This window comes from Haliaeetus albicilla, chromosome 7 (assembly GCF_947461875.1).
Source record: "Haliaeetus albicilla chromosome 7, bHalAlb1.1, whole genome shotgun sequence".
Taxonomy (NCBI): Eukaryota; Metazoa; Chordata; class Aves; order Accipitriformes; family Accipitridae; genus Haliaeetus; species Haliaeetus albicilla.
In genome coordinates this window covers 26,871,339-26,891,344 of record NC_091489.1, presented here as the reverse complement: position 1 = coordinate 26,891,344, position 20,006 = coordinate 26,871,339, and the positions used below count along the sequence as shown (strand labels likewise).

General features: G+C 40.9%; 1 protein-coding gene across 3 annotated transcripts in view; it reads left to right on the top strand.

Annotated features, from left to right (window-relative positions):
- VPS54 (VPS54 subunit of GARP complex) overlaps positions 1–20,006 on the top strand; it is a 54,272-nt gene that overhangs the window by 27,908 nt on the left and 6,358 nt on the right. For all 3 annotated transcript variants that reach the window (XM_069787460.1, XM_069787461.1, XM_069787462.1), the window contains 11 exons: positions 2,165–2,220; positions 4,073–4,169; positions 4,647–4,984; positions 7,474–7,603; positions 8,058–8,239; positions 9,045–9,157; positions 10,481–10,544; positions 12,732–12,837; positions 16,173–16,260; positions 17,901–18,022; positions 18,134–18,214. In XM_069787460.1, the coding sequence (XP_069643561.1) occupies positions 2,165–2,220; positions 4,073–4,169; positions 4,647–4,984; positions 7,474–7,603; positions 8,058–8,239; positions 9,045–9,157; positions 10,481–10,544; positions 12,732–12,837; positions 16,173–16,260; positions 17,901–18,022; positions 18,134–18,214 (1,377 nt within the window). The remainder of the gene's footprint in view (positions 1–2,164; positions 2,221–4,072; positions 4,170–4,646; positions 4,985–7,473; positions 7,604–8,057; positions 8,240–9,044; positions 9,158–10,480; positions 10,545–12,731; positions 12,838–16,172; positions 16,261–17,900; positions 18,023–18,133; positions 18,215–20,006) is intronic.

Sequence of the window (20,006 nt, the reverse complement as noted above, 5' to 3'; positions counted from 1 at the left end):
AAGGCTGGGAGATAAGTCAGGTGGTGGATTTGCCATCAGATGAAGACAGTCTCTCCCGTCCTCATAGTGTAGTACGCTGTTCAGAGCTGTGTTGTGAACCAGGTTGGGAACCCAGCTTTTAAAAGTTTGGATTTTCTTTTATGATTTTTTTATTTTTTATTTTAAGGTTTTTGTTTTAAGCCAGATTGGCTCTGCTAATCCACTTCATGTTGCAGCCCCACAGTTCTCTTGATCTGGTTGTGCAGGGTGGGTATAGATAACACAGGCCGATATTGCTAGTAAATATTGTGGCAGAATTAGAAGACAGTGATATGTGTGACTGCACCACTACTTCTTGTAAGGACTTGGAGATGATGCAAGTCCTTTCTCACTTGACCCCAATACAATTTAAATCGGGTTAAGCACTCCTGCCCCTAGCTGCTTGTTCTTTCCCTGCCTGAAAGCAGTGGGATGCTCAGCTGGGTCATTGCCCTGCTCCCTGAAAGATCAGCAGAGGGTGTGAGTGAACACTACTTTCTACTCATGCTGTATTACTGTAAGCCTGGAAAAACAAAGGCATACAGATGTGTGCAGCTGATCTGGGCCTTTGCATAAGGCTTAACACCAAAAAAAAAAAAAGGCATGAATGAATAATACTAGGATAAAACTGTTCATCTGCCTATCTCCATTGGCATTTCACTTGCCTGTATCAGCAGTAGTAAGGAGAATTATTTTTCCCTTCAGATTCTTTTAGTCACATAATAGGCAGGTAGTGCTTCCTGTTTTCCTGTTCATTCTCAGTCATAAAGTGCTTTTCCCATTCTGCTGGAAATAGTTGTCTTTATGTTGGATTTTTCAGGTGTCACCTCTGCTCAGTAATAGATGAAGTTTAATCAACTTCCAGTGTAAGTTTCTGTTGAATAGGGAAAATAAACAGGATCAGAGTACTTGTGTGTGGTTTGTGCAACATATTTGCCTTGTGGCCTATTGTCTCAACTCTTAGGGATATTTTTCCTTAATAAAGGAAACTGTTTCCATCCCACATCTCAAATGTGCTTCCCGTTCAAATGCATTGCTGGGCTGTTTTGGTCAGTACTTTAGTAGCAGGCAGATGAAAGACCAGAGGTTTGTAAGCACTGAACACACTGCATAGTTGAAGGACAAGGTATATTTTTAAGAAGCTTCTGTACTGACCACTGTTATTCAAAACATGGGTAAAATCCACGTAGCTCGAGATGGCAGACCTCAGTTGCCATCTGGATTGTACATATTCACTTAAAGGCAAGATGAGTTCATATGCTACTGACTCATTTGATCAGGTTATTGATTGGCATTTGGGGGAAAACCCCTAATTCAGTCTGAATTGAGTTGATTTGTACCTATGGCTTACACGTAACATGAAAAGAGGTCAGTGGAATCGCTGTAAAACAACAGATGTGCTTAGAATGAAAATCAGTTGTTCTGGAGACCTGAAGAAACTGGCCAGTTTTGTGTGTACCAGTTGAGGAGCAAGTGTCCTTTGAGGAAAGGCCACAGAGTAGCTATAAAGATGTGGGGAAATCTAGGGACAGAGGCAGGCAGTGCCCTGGAGGTGAAGAGGACAGACACACAGCAAATACTATGTCTGCTAGGAGAGCAGTCGAAACTGGGTCTGCCTTAACAGCTGAAAGCACAGGACTTCAGGTGCATGCTTCCACACTTCCCTGGTGCTGTTCCTTCCAGTGTAGGTTAGTTCCTAAGTCCCATATTTAAAGCTGAAAAGGAAGTCAGCCAACATTTTCCAAAGCCAGTCGCTTCAGAAGGGGAAAGAATATGGCTTCTATTCTTAAGTACCTGACCTGAGAGACATTTTTGAAACGATGCTTAGCATCCATGCTCAGAAAAGCAGGTCCCTTCGAGATGGAGCCAGTGTGTCCTCCAGAGCTTAGTACACAGTTGGGAACGTTTTGATCATCTGTATTTTGCAAATAGATGTTGGGGGGGGTGGCTTTCGGGGTTTGGGGGGGTTTTTTGTTTGTTGTTAGAGAAACAAGTTGTTAAATGATACAGATATGTCTTGCCTTTATTATTTTACTTTTCCTTATTTAACTTGAGGATTATTCTGTATGTTGTAAAACTCAGCAGCGGTTAGAAAGAAGCTAAGATCTTTTTTTGTTTTGTTTTTTTTCCCTTTTAAATTTGACAGTGTGTGGTTAATACGGTATCGCAGATAGAAGAAATAGATACAGAAGTGGTTGTTAAGTAAGTATACAGCCAGATCCTTTTTTTGGTGGTGGGTGGGGATAGGAGATGGATGTTTTTTAGCATAGATAAACTTACCGTTCTAATTTGTGCTTAAATTGCCCTATAACTAAGGATTATCCTTCTGTTTCACCTTAAACCTCTGCTTCTGTCCGCCTCTGTGAGAATATTGTGTATTCCCCTTCTCATTCAGATTCTAATGTTACCTTAAACTTACCTTTAAAATAAATACTAAAATTCTGTGAATTTCAGTGCATGAAGCGTAAACTACTGTATTTAGGCGTATATCTCTTAACTACCTGAAGGCATTCCCTATTGTCATAATCTGGGATTTTGTATTAAAATGTGTCAGTGCTTTCGGTACCTCCTGCATGAATGAGAATAGGAGCTATCCAGAGAGGAGACCAGACAACTTCAGACCCAAGAAATGGTCTGGCAGGAACCTCAAAAAGCCCAACAAAGGCAAATGCCAAGTTCTGTGTCTTGGGAGGAGCAACCCCTTGCAAGAAGAGAGGCAGGAGCTGGCTGGCTTCAGGGCAGCTTTGCAGGGCAGGACCTGGGGGTCCCTGGTGGAGAACTGGTTGGCCATGGATGAGCAGCGTGCCCTTGCAGCCGCAGCCTGGGCCACGTTAGCATAATCAGCAGGTCGAGGAACAAGAAAGACACTGAGATCCAGCAGAGGCCACTGGGTTGGTTGGGGGCTGAAGCATGGACAGTAGAAGGAACAGCCAAGGGAGCTCAGTCCCCCTTCAGCCTGGGGAGGGGAAGACTCTGGGGAGAACTGCCCACAGCTACCCAATGGGAGGGTTATAGCAGAGCTGTAGACAGAACTAGGCTCCTATCAGAGGTGGGCAGGGGAAGGATGAGTGGCAATGGGCACAAGATGAAAGATGAGAAATTATAGTTGAATCTTAGGAAAAATGTGTTCCCTATGATGATGGTCAAATACTGGAACAGGGGACCAGAGAAGCTGTGGGATCTCTGTCCTGGGACATAGTCAAGCCTTGACTGGGCAGGGCCCAGGGCAACCCGATCTAGTTGGACCTGCATTGAGCAGGGGTTGGACAAGCTACCTCCAGATGTCCCAGCTCTAGAGGCCCTTTCCAGCTTCTGTTTTTCTGTTCTGTAGCTCCATGATTCGTGTGGCTCAGCAAAGGGTTGCCCCAAGATAAATGAAACCAGACCAGCTGACAAAGCAAAGTGACTGGCAGAATCTGCATGGGATTCATACCCAGATTGGAAAAAGACTGGACACAGGGTCATTTTTAAACATTGGATATTTGGTCGCCATTCTCCAAAGTTTACTGTTCTGCTATTGGGTCCTAACTGTGTATTACAGGGTTTAACTTTTGTTCTATCAATTACTTTTCTGCCCTTTGCCACAAACAGCTGACTTGCACTTTAATAGCAGAAGTGGTCTCATTGCAATGCAACAAAATGGACTTAACACGGCTTTTGTAACACTTGTAAAATATTTTAATTTAATTTAAAAAATTTTTTTTTCCCCCACATGATTTGTGAAAATATTACCAACAAGGGAGAGGGGTTAATAACACATACTTATCCCAGGGAAAAGAACATTATGCCCTGGAAAAAACTAAATGGTAAATGTGAGGCTTTCATTTTTTCAGTATGATGTATTTTTATATACCTCCTTCCCCATTCCACTTGCATACATTGTGTTGATCGTGACTGTTGTTCAGGTGAGGTCTGTTGTTCTGCCAGATAAAGATCTACACAGTTTTCCTTATATTTACAATTCCATTTAAAGCATGTTTTTTTTAATTTATGTGCCAGTAGGCATCACAGCCGGTAAACATTTGCTGTTTACTGAATACTGCTCTTTTTTTAGGCTTGCAGACCAGATGAGGATGATGAATTTTCCTCAGTGGTTTGATTTACTGAAGAATATTTTTTCTAAGTTTACCATCTTTCTTAAGAGAATAAAGGTAAGATATTAATTTACCAAGAGCTTCACATAGTTGAGAAATGAAATGGAATGAAGTTACTTTCCATTTGAAATCTTAAGGTGTTGGTTTTGCTTATAGAGTTCAACTTTGATTGAAAGAAGGATACGTGAATATCGGCATCCAGGGCAAAAAAATGATTAGTGCTAACAAAGAGAGCAGTGGGAAGGAGATAATACCTCTTGTTGTGTGATTACATCCGTTTCAGGCTGCTAGGGATTAGGACAGAACTTTTGTATGTGTTAGATTGCTCCAAATGAGGTTTCTTTCACTGTTCTCAGAAACATCTGATATTGATTACCGTCGGATGGATGGGTCTGCCTCCAAATGCTAATTACACAATAGAAAATAAAGCCAGGATTTAGTTTAATTTTGTGGGTAAAAGAAAATCTCTTTCTAGCACAAGCTTGTGGCACAGGGTTTTGGGTTTTTTGTAATAAAAGTTATATTTGATTCTAGGCAACGTTAAATACTATCCGTAGCGTGGTTTTCTTGGTTCTAGACAAGAACCAAAAAACCAGAGACTTGGAGGATACCTTACAAAAGAACTCTGCTAAAGACAGTACGGTGGACACAGAAGTGGCTTACCTGACTCATGAAGGCATGTTTATAAGCGATGCATTCAGCGAAGGGGACCTCCTGCCTGTAGCAGCTGACACTACCTCTCAGAGAAACACTTCCCCAAACAGTGAGCCCTGTAGCAGTGATTCGGTCTCTGAACCAGAGTGCACTACCGATTCCTCATCCAGCAAAGAGCAAACATCGTCTTCAGTTACTCCAGGGGGAGTAGAGATGATGTAAGTAAATGTGCTGCCTGTCTCCAATTTGCAACATGTCAGAAGCAAGGTGTTAGGTGCAGGCGGTTGTTTCTAATGATACAGTACAAAAATTACTTTGAAGGAATGCGCTCTTCTAGGTAAGTGAAGTGCAGTGGCTCTCTGCCATCACTCCCAGAGACTGCCATCAGACTGCACTGTCCCCAGCTCACCTTTGTTTTGTTTATTTGCCTTGTTTTCACCTCGATGTGTAGTGGTATGGGGTCTGATTATGTCACTTCTTACAGAAAAGGGGCCCCTCCCCATCTGTTCTGCTCGGGAGCCTGCTTCTGTAGAGAGCAGTAGAGATGCAAGTCTAGCCTACATGAAAGACAGATTGTTTGTCATGCTTTTAGCAGGCAGAAGCATCTATGTTCCCTATGGCTATTTTTTCTGGTTTTTTGTTTTGTTTTGTTTTGTTTTTAAGCTGGCTTTCTGGAATACACCTTGATAAATTCTAGAGAAAAACCTGCTGTTCATTGTCAACTATTTGGCTTGCATGGTTAAATAAAACCATCTCAGTGCTTTGGTAACATAGGCAGTGCTGCCCTGTGGTGCTCCAGAATTGTAACCTTTTTGGCATCCTTTTATGCATACCTTATTTATGGCTGGAAGTCAGAGCTACGTTTTTTAAAAGAACCAGGTATAGTGTGTGTGGGACTCAGGCATGAGCCATTTCAAAAGCCAGCATGTCTGGATACAGACTTCTGTGAAGCAAAATTGAAATACCATTTGTTACCCTGCTGAAAGGTGGAAGATAGAAAGTGGCCTGCGTGCTCTAGCTGATTGGTACTCAAGTGTCTATACTTCTGTGTTTAAGCAACTGTCAGTTTTGATAGAGACTTTCCCCATCAAATCACAACACTGGCTGAAGGAGATAGATTTAAAATAAATATGCTGTGCATAAAATAAATTTGGGCCTCTGTATGTCCAAACATCTGTTGTACACTGGAAGAGAAATGCCATGTGAAGAGGAGTCCGGGGTTACAGTGAGGAGCAGGGAAGGAGAAGAGAGTTGGATCTGAACTGGTCTGGAGCACTTTGCCAAGTTTGCTAAAAATATACCACCCAGCTAGAGCTCTTGAGCAATGAAGTTGTTTCTGAGGCTGGTTGCATAACTTTGTTGTAAAATGAACTTGCTTTATCCCTTATCTGGTTTTTTTGCACCTCTGCTCTGTGTTTGGAGCAGGCTAATAAAATTACAATCTGTCCTGGTTTGGGCTGCGATAGAGTAGATTTGCTTTCTAGTAGCTGGTATAGTGTTATGTCTTGAGTTCAGTACGAGGAGAACATTGATAACACACTGATGTTTCCAAGTAGTGCTTATACTAAGTCAAGGATTTTTCAACTTCTGATGCCCAGCCAGCAAGAAGGCTGGAGGGGCACAAGAATTTGGGAGGGGACACAGCCAGGACAGCTGACCCAAAATGGCTGAAGGGGTATTCCATACCATGAGGTGTGGTGCCCAGTGTATAAACTGGGGGGAGTTGGCCTGGGGGGATCGCTGCTCAGGAACTAACTGGGCATCAGTCAGCGAGTGGTGAGCAACTGCATTGTGCATCACTTGTTTTGTATATTCCAATCCTATTATTATTAATGTCATTTTATTGTTGTTATTATCATTATTAGTTTCTTCCTTTCTGTTCTGTTAAACTGTTCTTATCTCAACCTGTGAGTTTTACTTTTTTTCCCCAATTCTCTGCCCTTTCCCACTGGGTTGCGGGGAGTGAGTGAGTGGCTGCGTGGTGCTTAGTTGATGGCTGGGGTTAAACCACGACACAGTTACAATAATTTTAGCCCAGTTGCTGCTCTGTAGTGTCCAGGGTTTTCTCTCTCCTCTCATACTGTCAGTCCTTTGAGCATCCACACTGGATGAAAAGATTGTTATCCTAACTAATTACATGAATGGCAGAGCTGTGCTATGGGCTAGCCTCAAAACAGTAGGCAAATCACAAAAGTTTTTTTTAAAAAGCACCAACTTAGGAGCCTGAAGTCTAAAGAGCTAATAGAATGACAGCCTGTAGATTAAGGTGATGGGGAGTGCAGAGTAGGTATTTTAGGCCTTACACTTGCAGTGGAAGAAAAATGCTGTGTTTTATCTGTCATATGCTTGTGATGCTCAAATGTTACAGGAACTGGGTAAATTTTAGCTCACTAAATGTTAATAATATTTATTGTATTAGTAATGGCTATATCGTGTTTTCTCTTAGACCATTAATAGCAATTAGAATGTGGATTTAAAACAAAATATAAGGATGTGCAGCTGTACGTTTCCTTGTTACAGGGATTGACATGACATTGACAGCAGCTTAGAAGATTTCATCTGTACAAAGTGACTTTGGTGATTAACTGACTGTCTGCATTTGACAGTTGCTGCAAGGCTCTTTCTTCCTTCAACCTGTGAGCAGAAATATACTTGGGGTTTTTTTTTTATAAATTGATGCTCAACCAACCGATTCTGTCATTTGTAGGATCAGTGATGACATGAAGCTGACTGACCTGGAACTGGTCAGGCTGGCAAACAATATTCAAGAGTTACTTTATAATGCCTCTGATATCTGCCATGATCGTTCAGTCAAGTTCCTCATGGCAAGAGCAAAGGTAAGGAGCTTGGGTCAGACTGCTGTTGGTGTCTCATCCTTAAAGAGAATTTACTCCCAAGTTACTGGTTTAATGAGTGAGAGTTCTGAAATGGCATTCTCAATTGAAATTAAGTAACTGTTCCTGCTGCCACAGGTGCTTGATGTTAATGCCCAGAGCACACAAGCATTAACATATCATGTCACTGTTAGGCAATGTGGATTTCTGCTACTTCTGGGTTTTTTTTCTTCTTCTTAATATTCTGACTTGCTGTCTTTGAAACTCCATGCAGAGAATGCATATCTATGACAAGGTAGTTGCTTGCACTGCAGTCTGCCTTCTCTGTCCCATGTAGGGTTAAATAATGTGCCTCTTAAAATACTAGTAGACCTCAGACATGCTGATTAGTTATTTCTTTATGTCTCTGAATTTTTGTAGTGTTATGTCTCCTTACAATGGTTCTGTTTGGATATAGGATGGCTTCCTAGAGAAGCTGAATTCCAACGAGTTTGTTGCTCTTTCTCGCTTGATGGAAGGCTTTATCTTAGATACTGAGCAGATCTGCGGCAGGAAAAGTATGTCCTTGCGAGGAGCACTTCAGAGTCAAGCCAATAGATTTGTGAATAGATTCCATGAAGAGAGGAAGACGAAACTAAGGTATCTCTGGGTAGAAGATCTTTGTGTTCTTACATGAATAATTTTATCAATCATATGCCAGGCAAACACAATCTTTTGTTGCCTAGAACACTAGTAAGCCAGTTGTACTTAAGAGCAGGGGCTGAAAAAACTGTATTAAACCCCTATTATTTCCAATTGGTTTAGACTTTTACTGGTTTTGTAACAGTTCTTCAAACTGGATTGTTCTACAGTTACCTAAATAAGGGCAGTAATAGCCACAGGAAATACTCAAGACTGACATTGAAGGGCAGGATTGCTCTGTCTCAGGGGTTAAGTAACTTCAGGATAATTCACTTCCAACCTGTTTTGGTTTGTTTCTTTAAAATCCAAACCAACAACAACAACAAAAAAAACCAACCCAAAAAACCTCCAACAAAAATAACAATTAAAAAAAACCCAAACCACCTGGGGAACAGCCTTCCCAGTAACATAGATCAAGTCTTTTTGCTCTCATCCATCAAAAAAGCTGTTTAAATTCTAGTATTTGCACATTACTTCAGTGGCAGTGATGTCATAAGGATCTTTATTGTCTAGTGTAGTCTTTTGTCCTCTATGATAGATTGAATGATCAAATTGTGAGATCTCTATGCCAACACAGTGTTTTTCTGTTTTGCTACTGCCAATTGTTGGGCACCTCTTTCTAATGAAGGTGAATAACATACCATTTTGGGCCACTGGCTTTTTAAATTACTGTAGTTTTGATTCCACGACATTACAGGCAGGAGAAGTGTCAAGACAAGGCATTTCATTTTCTCAGCCTCCTCTCTTTTGTGCTTATAACTAGCCTACTTTTGGACAACGAGCGCTGGAAGCAAGCTGAAGTTCCTGCCGAGTTTCAGGATCTTGTAGATTCGGTGTCAGATGGCAGAATTTCTCTCCCTGAAAAAAAACCAGCAGGTGTGTATCTTGCAGTCCTACTGTTAACTGAACTTATTATCAGCAAATGCTGCTATTGAATGTTGATGGACATACTCCGATGTCACTCTTGATCTGTTTGCTCGCTGTCTTCTGGGGGGATCAGAAGGAAGGTGATACCGTTTTTTTTTCCTTTTTTTTTTCCCTTTTACTGGTGTTGAAACTTCTTGTGCTGACCTTTTAAAGATCTTTTTTTTCTTTTTTTTTTTTTTTTTTTGAAAACCCATTTAAGTGTTAGCACAGGAAGGGAGCTACTTTTTTATATAAGTATTCCCAGTGTAGAGGCTTACAGTCTTTGCACAAATTCAGTTGTTCCCCGGAACATACCACTGAAGTATTGCAAGGGACTGAGGAGCATGTGTGTGTGCTCGGCCCCCCTGTGTTAAACAAAGCTTGCTCCTTCCCACTACTTCATCTGTGAGTTGTTCAAATGAAAGGCAGCGTGCTGTGTGGCTGCTCATGGAAGCGAAAACTCATGTACATTCAATTATTTACCTTGCTACAGAAACCTCGTTTGACCTCAGACAAGTTACTTTTTTCTCCTTGCACCCCATTTACCCATGTGCAAAATGGGAATGCATAACACGTTCTTACCTTGTGGGGATACTCATCCAATACTGCAGCGATGAATGTGTGTGAATAGCTGGAAGAGGAAGAAAACATACATAGACGGCAAGGAAAATGCCAGTAGAAGAAAATACAGTAATAGAGAAACCCCAGCTCCCCAAAAGGAATATAACGGATACAGAGGGCATATTAGGCAATAATCACTCCAACTATGGAACATGACGTCAAAATATGCTCATTGACCATTGCTCTTAAAATAGGCTCTTGCAGCTTCCTTCAAGAAGATAGGAAACTGGTGGATCAAATTTAGCATGAAAAGCTGCATCAGTAAGAGCTTCTGCTGTGAAGCCTGAGGAAGAAGTGGTTTGACGCTAAAATATTAATATACAGAGCAAATCATTTGAGAATGTATAGTAGAAAACCTGGTAACTTTTTCTGCTTTTCTTCTTCTATTTGTAACCTGTTGTATTTGAAGTTTCTAAGTCCATAATGACTGTTGGGCTTTTTGATCTAAAATCGCAGCAGATTAAAAAGTAACTTTATAGGTTGTAGTAATTATGATGGGTCACCAACTATATAATAAATATTGTAAAAGAGAGCAGTGCTCCAAAGATTGAATGTTGTTTGGTTTTTTTTTTCAAGCCTTAGCAAGTAAACACTAAATTTTTAGAAACTAGCATTTTTTGTACTTGTTTTTAGTTCAATTAATCCCTTTTCTTTTCTTGCTAAAATGTCTAGCTACTGAAGAAAGAAAGCCAGCTGAATTCCTTATTGTTGAAGGACAAAAATATGCAACAGTTGGGTAAGATGCACTTTCTTTCTCATAGCAGTGGGTTAGTTGGCAAGAACTTTTGAGTAGAACTGTGATGAATACTAACAGCTTTAACAATCTTATTTAAATAAAAAAAATCCCTCTCCTTTCACAGACTGGTTTCTCTCTAGTTCCCAAACAGTTATAAAACTTTGCAAGCTCTTCTGTTCATTAAAATGCTGTTTCTTCTCTGAATGACTAGGCTGAAATTTATGGTTTCATTTGAATATGTTTTTTTTTTCCAGTTATTTCATGAAAACATACAGTCATGAAAATTACAGGTTTGTCTTCATAGCACACTGTTATTTCTTGCAATATAGGTTATCTCTGGCAAAATCATAGAATCATAGAATAGTTTGGGTTGGAAGGGACCTTTTAAAGGTCATCTAGTCCAACCTCCTGCAATGAGCAGGGACATCTTCAACTAGATCAGGTTGCTCAAAGGCCCATGCAACCTGACCTTGAATGTTTCCAGGGATGGAGTATCTACCACCTCTTTGGGCAACTTGTGCCAGTGTTTCAACACCCTCATTGTAAAAAATTTCTTCCTTATATCTAGTCTGAATCTACCCTCCTTTAGTTTGAAACAATTATCCCTTGCCCTGTCACTACAGGCCCTACTAAAAAGTCTGTCCCCATCTTTCTTATAAGCCTCTTTTAAGTACTGAGAGGCCACAATAAGGTCTCCCCGGAGCCTTCTCTTCTCCAGGCTAAACAACCTCAAATACATGAGTCCAACACTGAATGATTGCTTACCGTATTCAGAATAAGAAATAAGATATGGGCTATCTCACAAGCTGCATATGCTATTCCTTGGTATCCCGATTGCTTTGGATTGGAAAGTAGTTCCTTAAAGCTGGTTATATCAAAGACATTTTGAAATATATGATACTCACATACTTCTTCCGTTTAAAAGCAAGCTGTGTTTCCAAAGGCTATGAGGCTTAAGCATTAAATATGCATGAGAGTGGTTTTGGGGAGGGAGTAAAACCTGGAAGATCTCACTCCCCAGAGTCCTAACATCAATTTACCCCAAACTTTAAAGTTCTGATTTACATAATATCTTTGACCAGCTGTCATTTTATGAGTTGCTTCATGATGATGCGTCATTGTTTGATTAGAAACAGAAGCTGATGACTCAGAACTTCTGTTCCAGCCAACTGATATCACTGCAAAAGAGCATTTCAGGTCGAGTAGGAGCATTTGAATATGCTTTAAAGGATAAAATTTACTTAATAGCTGATGTGTTTGATAATCCATCTCTGCTCATTTGAAATTTGTTATATTTAGCTCTGTGAAGCAATTGTGAGCTTCATGTTGGTCCAAGTATTTGTTTCAGTTCTACAGACTTCTACATAGTTTCATTGTAATTCATCAAATAAAATGTATTCACAAAAAAAAAGCCTAGATGTTCTCAAAAAATTCTCCAGGTGTTTATTTTCAGTTGATTGTTCATCATCTTTCTGTACTCTACTGCCTGAAGGAAGAGAAAGATTTAACTTTTTGAAATGTTAGAATTTCTACTCTGAACATTTGATCTTGCCTTAGTTTTCCTGCCTTCTGTGTATTTGAATTCAAAGGAACGTACCTGCTCTTTGTGGAGCTGCCTTAATTCCATCCAGTAGCTCCCAAATTCTCCAGTGCCTGCTGAATTCGGGGGAAATTAGGTGTTGAGCATCTTTGAATATTGCTGCTGTTTGTTCACAGCTGTTGTCTGTGTTTGTGACTCCTTAGCATTCATTACATCCTTTTCAATGGTAGTTGCTGTCTATATTCTATGGATTTTTATATTTGCTCAAAGTTGGCCGGAATTATACAGTAGTACAAGAAAGAAGCTTTGGATTTTTTGTCCCCTGCCAACATCTATGTGGAGACTTCTAGTTCCACAGTAGCTTTTTTGGAGATTAAAAAGTTGTACCAATGAACTTCAGAGATTTTCTCTCATATGTGTTAAGTACTTTTTCCACATGCCGCCCTGTGGAATGAGTATTCTTTATAACCATCTTTAGCTATATCTTCTCTTATGTTTTACTTCTACTTCAGATCAGTTAGTGGGTTTATTTAATGCTCTAATCTCTAGCATCAGGTAGCTTTCTACCAACGTGATTGGCCTGTGTTTGATTTTTCAGCATTTTCTGTGCACTGAGGTGACATATTTGGCTGTTTCCTCTCTTGTAGGACAGTATTGCTGTTAATAAGAATAATCCTTGAGTACTGCCAGTGTGTGGATAACATTCCTTCCATCACCACTGACATGCTTACCCGCCTGTCTGATTTACTGAAGGTATGACTCCAAATGTACCGACTGTGCTCATCAGGGGTATTCAGGGAGGAGAATATGTCTTACTGTCTTATGATTTCATATAAATGATATAATTGTCTTAAAATGATGGCGTTTGTTATTGTGCCATAAGGTAGCCTTTTAAGCTAAGGGCATTAAAGATGCAATTTGTTGTGTGAATTAACTTCAGGAAGGCTGTCATTCCTCTTCACCTGGAATACTGGAAATCCCATCTAGTAGTGTTTGTCATAGCTGCCTGTCCTTCAGGCTGGATGTAGGATTAATGCTGCTGAAGAAACAGCAATTTGATCCCAGATGCCACAGAGATATATCTATATTCAGGAAGGAAACAAGTCCCTTGGTGTTTACAAGTCAGTAGAGGTATAGCCAGTAGAAGCATGAAAAATTGTATGGGATGAAGCTTCTGTTGTAAAATGTAACGATGATGAAAGACCAGGACCTTTTTGTCATTTATTCCTCACTAAGGAAGAAGAAAGTTGGTAAAGCACAGATATTGCAAGGTAATATAAGTAAACAATAATAAAAAATAATTTTTATATATATGTGTGTGTATATATATATGTATTTATAGGCTCCAAAGTCTAACAGTTAATTTATTTCAAGGTTTTCCCTTGTGTCTTTGCCCACAAAGGTTATGTCAGGTATTAGGGTTCTGAACATAAGCATAATCATTGAAAGATGAACAGATTCTACTCTCTAAAAGTATATTTCACATAAGGTGAGGGATGGGGAAGGGAAACACACCCTAGGAGATGGACCTTTAAATAATCTTCCTGTTGGTATTTCTTATCTGAATAACCAGATGCAGGAACACTCTTCACTGCAGTCATCATTCAGATTCATCTACAAAACTGCCCCTTTGAAAGCACCATCTGAGGCAAATCAGTCAGTCTGGGACTGGGGATGCCCTGCTTCACCTCTCATTCTCCAGCTGCTGCTTCACTCAGGTCTTGCAGCACCTTTTGGCTGGCAGAGTAGCAGCAGATGCCTCAAACTTGTCTAGATTTGCATCTCTGTATTACTTCTTTCTCCCTACCATATCTTATTCTAGCTTTGTCATTTGCATTTTATTCCTTGCTATTGAAACCGTGTGCAGTTTAATTATTGTATTTCCTATCTGGCAGCAAGGTGCCATCAATTGGAGAAATGACAAGAACAGCTAGCAAAAACAAAAGCTCGTTTATTACACTTTGAACAAAATAAGAGCCACTCAAGGTGTCCTTGCTGGTCACTATGCTTCTTGTTTGACAACTGTCAGCTAGCAAGCTTTGAAGGTAGCAAGAGCTAGTCTTTATTGTGATGGAAATTGCAAAGTGTTCCCAGGTAATGAAATTCCAGGCTGTTTTGAACTGTGGCTGCAACCAGAGTGAAATGACACCTGCATATAGACAAAAACACGATCATAATTACCGGAGTTGTTTAGTTGGTGCAGATAAGAGAAGGCTTGCAGCCTTGGTGCTGAAACACAGAAATGCTTTCCTCCAAGCAGTCACAAGGAGGGGGTATTGCTCTTTTGATGTTTCAGGCATGCTGCTTCCTCTCTGCTTTGTTTGCAACAGGCCATCCGGTAACTGAGTAATATTCACAAAAGGCAGGGGGAGAATATGAGTGTCTATTATCCTTTATAGAGCATGTTTTTAATGGGCTGCCAAGCAGTCAATGAGTTGATGCTAACCTGAGCTAAATACATCAGAGGGGCTTAGGCTGTGTGGGATATATCTGTCTTTGGGTCAGTGGATCTACTTCTGAAGTCCACCAGGAGGCATAAGAAAAGGTCTTGCTTTTCAGGAGGAGATGAAGTGAATGTCAGTTTCGGACGCTGACTTCCGTCTGAGAGCAGAGTAGATTATGCCTCTCTTGGGTCAGGGGTCACACGTAGCTCAGGTTCAGTTGTGGCACTAGGTCTGGGTTGCACTTCTGGCCCCGGATACACCACTCTGGCAGCCTAGAGCGGCTGTGTGGAGTTCACGGTGTATCCTCTGGTCCTGGGTTTTGTGACTGATACCAGGCAATAGCCAGAAAAATTGTTTCCTGTTTTTACTCAAGGATGGTTGAAATTCTTGCATTATCGTGAAGCAAGACCTCTGAGGCAGGACTGTGGCCCAAAACAAAAGGAGCTCTCTGTGAGGGAAATCCTCTGTGTTACAGACACAAGCTGCACGCAACCTTGTCACAATTTCTTGTGAATCTTTCTTCAGGTGCATGAGAAAGGATCAACTCTCTATAGGTTTTGCCTCCCAGTTTCCACCCCAGTGTCAACAGGATATTTCTGTTCAAACATGAGCCCTGGGACTTCTGCTCTCCATTCAGTGCAGAAATTGGGGACAACAGCCATGGCTCCTCTGTCTCTACTGCAGCACCCAAGCCAGTCTAGAATATCTGGTGTCTCAAACTGGGTGATGGAGCAGAATTCCAAAATAAGACAGAATATGCTAACAGGAACTGTCTTACTGTCCAGAGACTTTGCTAGCCTGTGTGCATTTAATGATAACTTCTTTTCTCCTTGAACTAAGTTAGGAAGATCAAGTCATGAGTTGTCCACTATACCTGGCATTGTTACAGAATTGGTTTTTGATGTGGCTTATCACCTTCTGTGCATCATTTCTTAATCTCAGTATTTTATAGTGTTACAAACACAGATTCAGCCACCTCAGCAGCAGCGGGTTTCAGTGCTTTCAAGTTTTCTTTAACATCAGCAGTGGGGAAGGTCTAGAGCCAGAGCAGAAACTCGTTCTTTTGGTGTTTTCCATTCTGATATGACACTTGTCTACTCTACTTAGCAAAACTAGTGAGATCCTTACCCTTCACTTATCCAAGGTCCTGGTTTGAGAAGTATGTTTTATAGATTTCTAGTACAAAGCTGTTCTTGTGTATGGCTTTCAAATTAAGGCTGAACATAGCTAGTCTGCAGCAAGTCTGACTTGCTGCTTTTCTTTCATACTGAGAAAAGCATCACCCAAAGGTGTTGTAGAGAAGCAGAAGTTAGTCCCTGAATTGAAATCACTGAGTAACTAACTGTGTTTTTAATAGCAGTATTTCTACTTCCCTTTACTGAAACGCAGCCTTGAGTGCTTTAGTGTAAGCTGAGTCAAAAAATACTACGGGCCAGTGACTACTGAGAGTGGTGAAAAAGTTCCTTTTGTCTTACTAGTTAACAGTCACGGACTCTTCTGTAGTAAGCACTATGTGAAACTCTGGTACTGGCCTTCATAATAATCTGTTTAATCTTGCAAAATTCTGTTGATGGTATTTCTCAACTGTGGTTATGTGTAGTTGTTAAAGAGTCAGCATGCATTTTCATTACCTTTTTCTTACAGTATTTCAACTCTAGAAGTTGCCAACTAGTGCTTGGAGCTGGTGCGTTGCAAGTTGTTGGTTTGAAAACAATCACTACAAAAAACCTAGGTATGGATTTCTATATTTAAAATGTCAAAGCTTGTTCTCCTGCCTGTTTAAAAAATACCAAACACAAAAAACCCCATAGCATTTATGAAAAGCTATGTTTGCGTCGTGGTGCTGTGCATGGAACACAGAGGGTGATAAGACCTTGCTGGTTAGGGGGTAAAGCATGTATAAAAGATAGTGAATTGTCTGATTAAGGGGTGCACTAAAATCCATTGAATTCCTTTACTGTCTACTGGATGACTTTAAATTTAAAGGTTCACTGTGTTACATGAAGGAAGCATAAGAACAAATATACAGGCTAGCAAGTTTTCCATGAAAATATTTTGACTGTGGGAAGGCGTAGTTACTTTTTCAGCATTGACTTTGGCATGCTTGGGAGCCGCTTGGTGCTCAGATCTTGAGACTGGAGGTACGTAGATAGAGGAATGCAGCCAAACCCCTTTTGTCCCCATGCATTTCGCTGAGCTGTGCTGTCCTGTCTGCCCCATGGTGCTGTATTCTGTAACGCCATGTCCACATACAGCTCCTGTGAGTTATAACCACATGTCAGTAATGCATGAAATTATTTCTGTGGGTGGGTCTAAGTCGAATAGTTAGTCTTTATGTGGCTGAATGTCCTGGTACAGTCAGATAACTTGGGGCTCTGTGCCTGTGTTCTGAATCCAGACTATGATTTGGGCTTTAGAGTTTCTCATTTTCAGTGTGCATCTATTTAGCTGAATTGCCAGCCCCAAGTTACCTGCCTGGACTGCTTTAGCTGCTCTGAAAAACTGGGGAGAACTAGGTACTCAGTTCCATGTTACAGAAAGCCTGACATGCTACTAGAGCCCCCAGTTCTAAACTGTCTCCTGAAATTAAGAGCTTTTGGTTGATGGGTAGAAGCAGGTGTTTGAACTGGCAGTTCCCATGTTGCAGGGTGTCCTGATTACCAGTCTGCATTTCCCTTTTAAAAAGGCAATAGTTTGAGGAGGATGAGTTGAGAGGCTTCCCCTGCAAGGGGCCATGGGCTGTAGTGTTGGAACAGACACAAGTGAGCAGAGAAAAGCTGGGTCAGGTCTTTGTTCCAGAAGGTTTGGCCAGTGTGGTGACCATGCTGCCACCACCATGTATTCTGCTGCTGGCTTGGGCCCTGTTGGACACAGTAGAAGCTCAGTTTTGGGAATCCTGCTGGATTCCCAATCCAGGCAGGAACAGGCTCTGGGCAGCTCAGCACTGGCAGGGGAGGGTGTTTATGTACACCTCCTGCAGAAGAAATATTGATGTCTTGAGAATGTGGCTGCTGAGGTTAGGTAGCTGATGAGTCAGGTCTTTTGAGATCTCTCTGATGTCTGTGTGTGCTCAGGGCTCAAAATGTCAAGTAGACACTTAAAGCCTCTTGTAAAATTAGTCCCTTAACCTGTATCTTACAGAAGCTGGTAAGCAGGTACTAGTGTGGCGTCTTCACTGGGTGGGGTTTCCCAGTGGAAACAAATGCTTACCTCCTTTTTTTCTTTGTGTGTGTAAAAAAAAAAAAAAAAAAAAAAGTTAAATTGCATCAGATCTGTTATTTGTGTTAAAGGAGATACAGTCCATACAAAATGTCTCTTCCTGTGTAATAACAAAATTATTTTTCTTTCCCTCTCTCACTTCTGGATTTACAGCCCTTTCTTCACGTTGCCTACAGCTAATCGTACACTACATTCCTATTATCAGGGCTCATTTTGAAGCTCGACTGCAGCCGAAGCAGTTTAGCATGCTCAGGCATTTTGACCACATTACGAAGGTAATTCTTTTGGCATTTCCTAATTAAACACAAAGTTCTGCCTTTCAGCTGTGCTGTGAAGAATATGAATGCTATTAGATAGTAAATAAAACCTGCTTTCTTCCATTACAGGATTATCACGACCACATAGCTGAAATTTCAGCAAAGCTCGTTGCCATAATGGATAGCTTATTTGACAAACTATTATCCAAGGTAATGATTTATGGAAATAATTATACACTCTCTAAATTGCAATTGGAGGTCTCATTGTATACAGTCTAGATGTTTCAAATGGAGTCTTAAACTTTCCTGATCAGGACTTGTTTGAACTTCTTTGAACTGTATAAACAGAAAGCTCTGTGCTGTACTTGAGAATGTGTTTTGTCTTAACATTTGTCACCTGGGTGTGATTCGCCTTCACCCCCACAAAAAGAAATTGTTCGTTTACTCCTTCAGCAGTGACAGAAATGCTTTGGCTGGCACAGATGCTCTGGTGTTTAGAAACTGAAGTGCTCTCCTACCCTCAGCAGTTTTATCCACTGACAGCTCTTGTCTGTAGTCAGGCTGAGCCAGTTCCCGTTTCCTGCTCTTCCTGATGGTGCCTCTTTGGAAGTGGGGAGCGTGTAATTTCCTGCAGCTGAGGAAACAGCAAAAAACTGCGGAGGAGGAAGAGTTTTTGGAGGGGAAGGACCAGCCCATCTATTGAACTGCAGGCCTGGGGACTAGAGGTCTGCTCTTAGCAGTTCCTGCTCTGTAGCAGCGTTAATAGCTGTCCCATGAAGTGCTCTTAGTGTTCTTTGGTTTTTGAACACTCATCAGTGGAACAGGTTGGTCCTGGGCTGGATCCGCTCACTCTGACTCATCTCAAGGCAGAATACACTGACAGAGACTGCCCCAAGATGGGACCTCCTGGGCCCACAGATCTGATAGATAAAGTACATGAGCTTTTAAAGCTTAGTTTTTTGCTTTGGATCTTATGCTCTTTGGAAAAAGAAAAAAAAAAAAAAAAGCTGTTCTATGAGAGAGAAAAAGTAATTCTTTAGTGACAGATTTGATTGATTGGCCTGGGCCAACCCCTTCCTTGTAGTTGCTCGTGAGAAGCACAGCATCTCCCTGGTGGAGCACAGGTTGGGGACAGGCTGATGGGGGCTGCAGTGAGGCAGCTGTAACTGGCAGCATTTCTGTCTTCCTCACTGTTTCTATTGTTTATTTTATGTTGTGCTTTTTCTTTTCATCTGTTTTTGGGCTATCAAATAGTGTTACCTACTCTTCGGGGAGGAAAAAAAGCCAAAGCATTTAAATTAAGACTCCCTGTTTCCTGTTGTGTTTATACTTTTTAAAACATGTTTATGCCCTTTTCTAAACATCCAAATAGTGGTCTGCTGCTTTCTGTGCTCCCCCCCACCAATACCTGTTCTATGAAGTAACATGGCTTTTTGGTCACTTTACCTCTTATCCCTTGAAAATAAAAGACAAATGCAAGGATTTAGATTATTTATCCCAAACAAGTTAGCCCACAAACCAGTAACACAGTTTATGTTCTTGATGGTAGTTAGTAAGTATCCATCCTTTACTGTTCTTCCATCTTTACAGCCCATTCTTCCCTTGTGAGCTGCCACGAGATACAAACTGAGAATATTCCTGTCCTTTAGAGCTCTTAAAGGCTTGACTGAGAGTGCCTGGCTCGCATGAATGCAACCCACAGAGTACAAGAGAAAAGGAGATCATGTATTGATTTGCCTCTATTCCTAACATACCGCATAATTTGGCTCATCTTGTTCCTGAAATAATGAAATCTTGGCGCTGAAGGCTGTGAAGAACATAAAAACAAGAAATTTGCAAATGGGCATGTCAGTGCAACCATGTCAGTGTGTTCTTTGTTTTAAATGTCTTTGTGAGAGTCCAAATATTTCAGTGCCTTGTGGATAAAATGGTCACCTGCTTTAAAGCGTGCAAATCTGAATGAGCAAGCAAGCAAGTTTCATAGCAGCGTGTGTCCAGCATG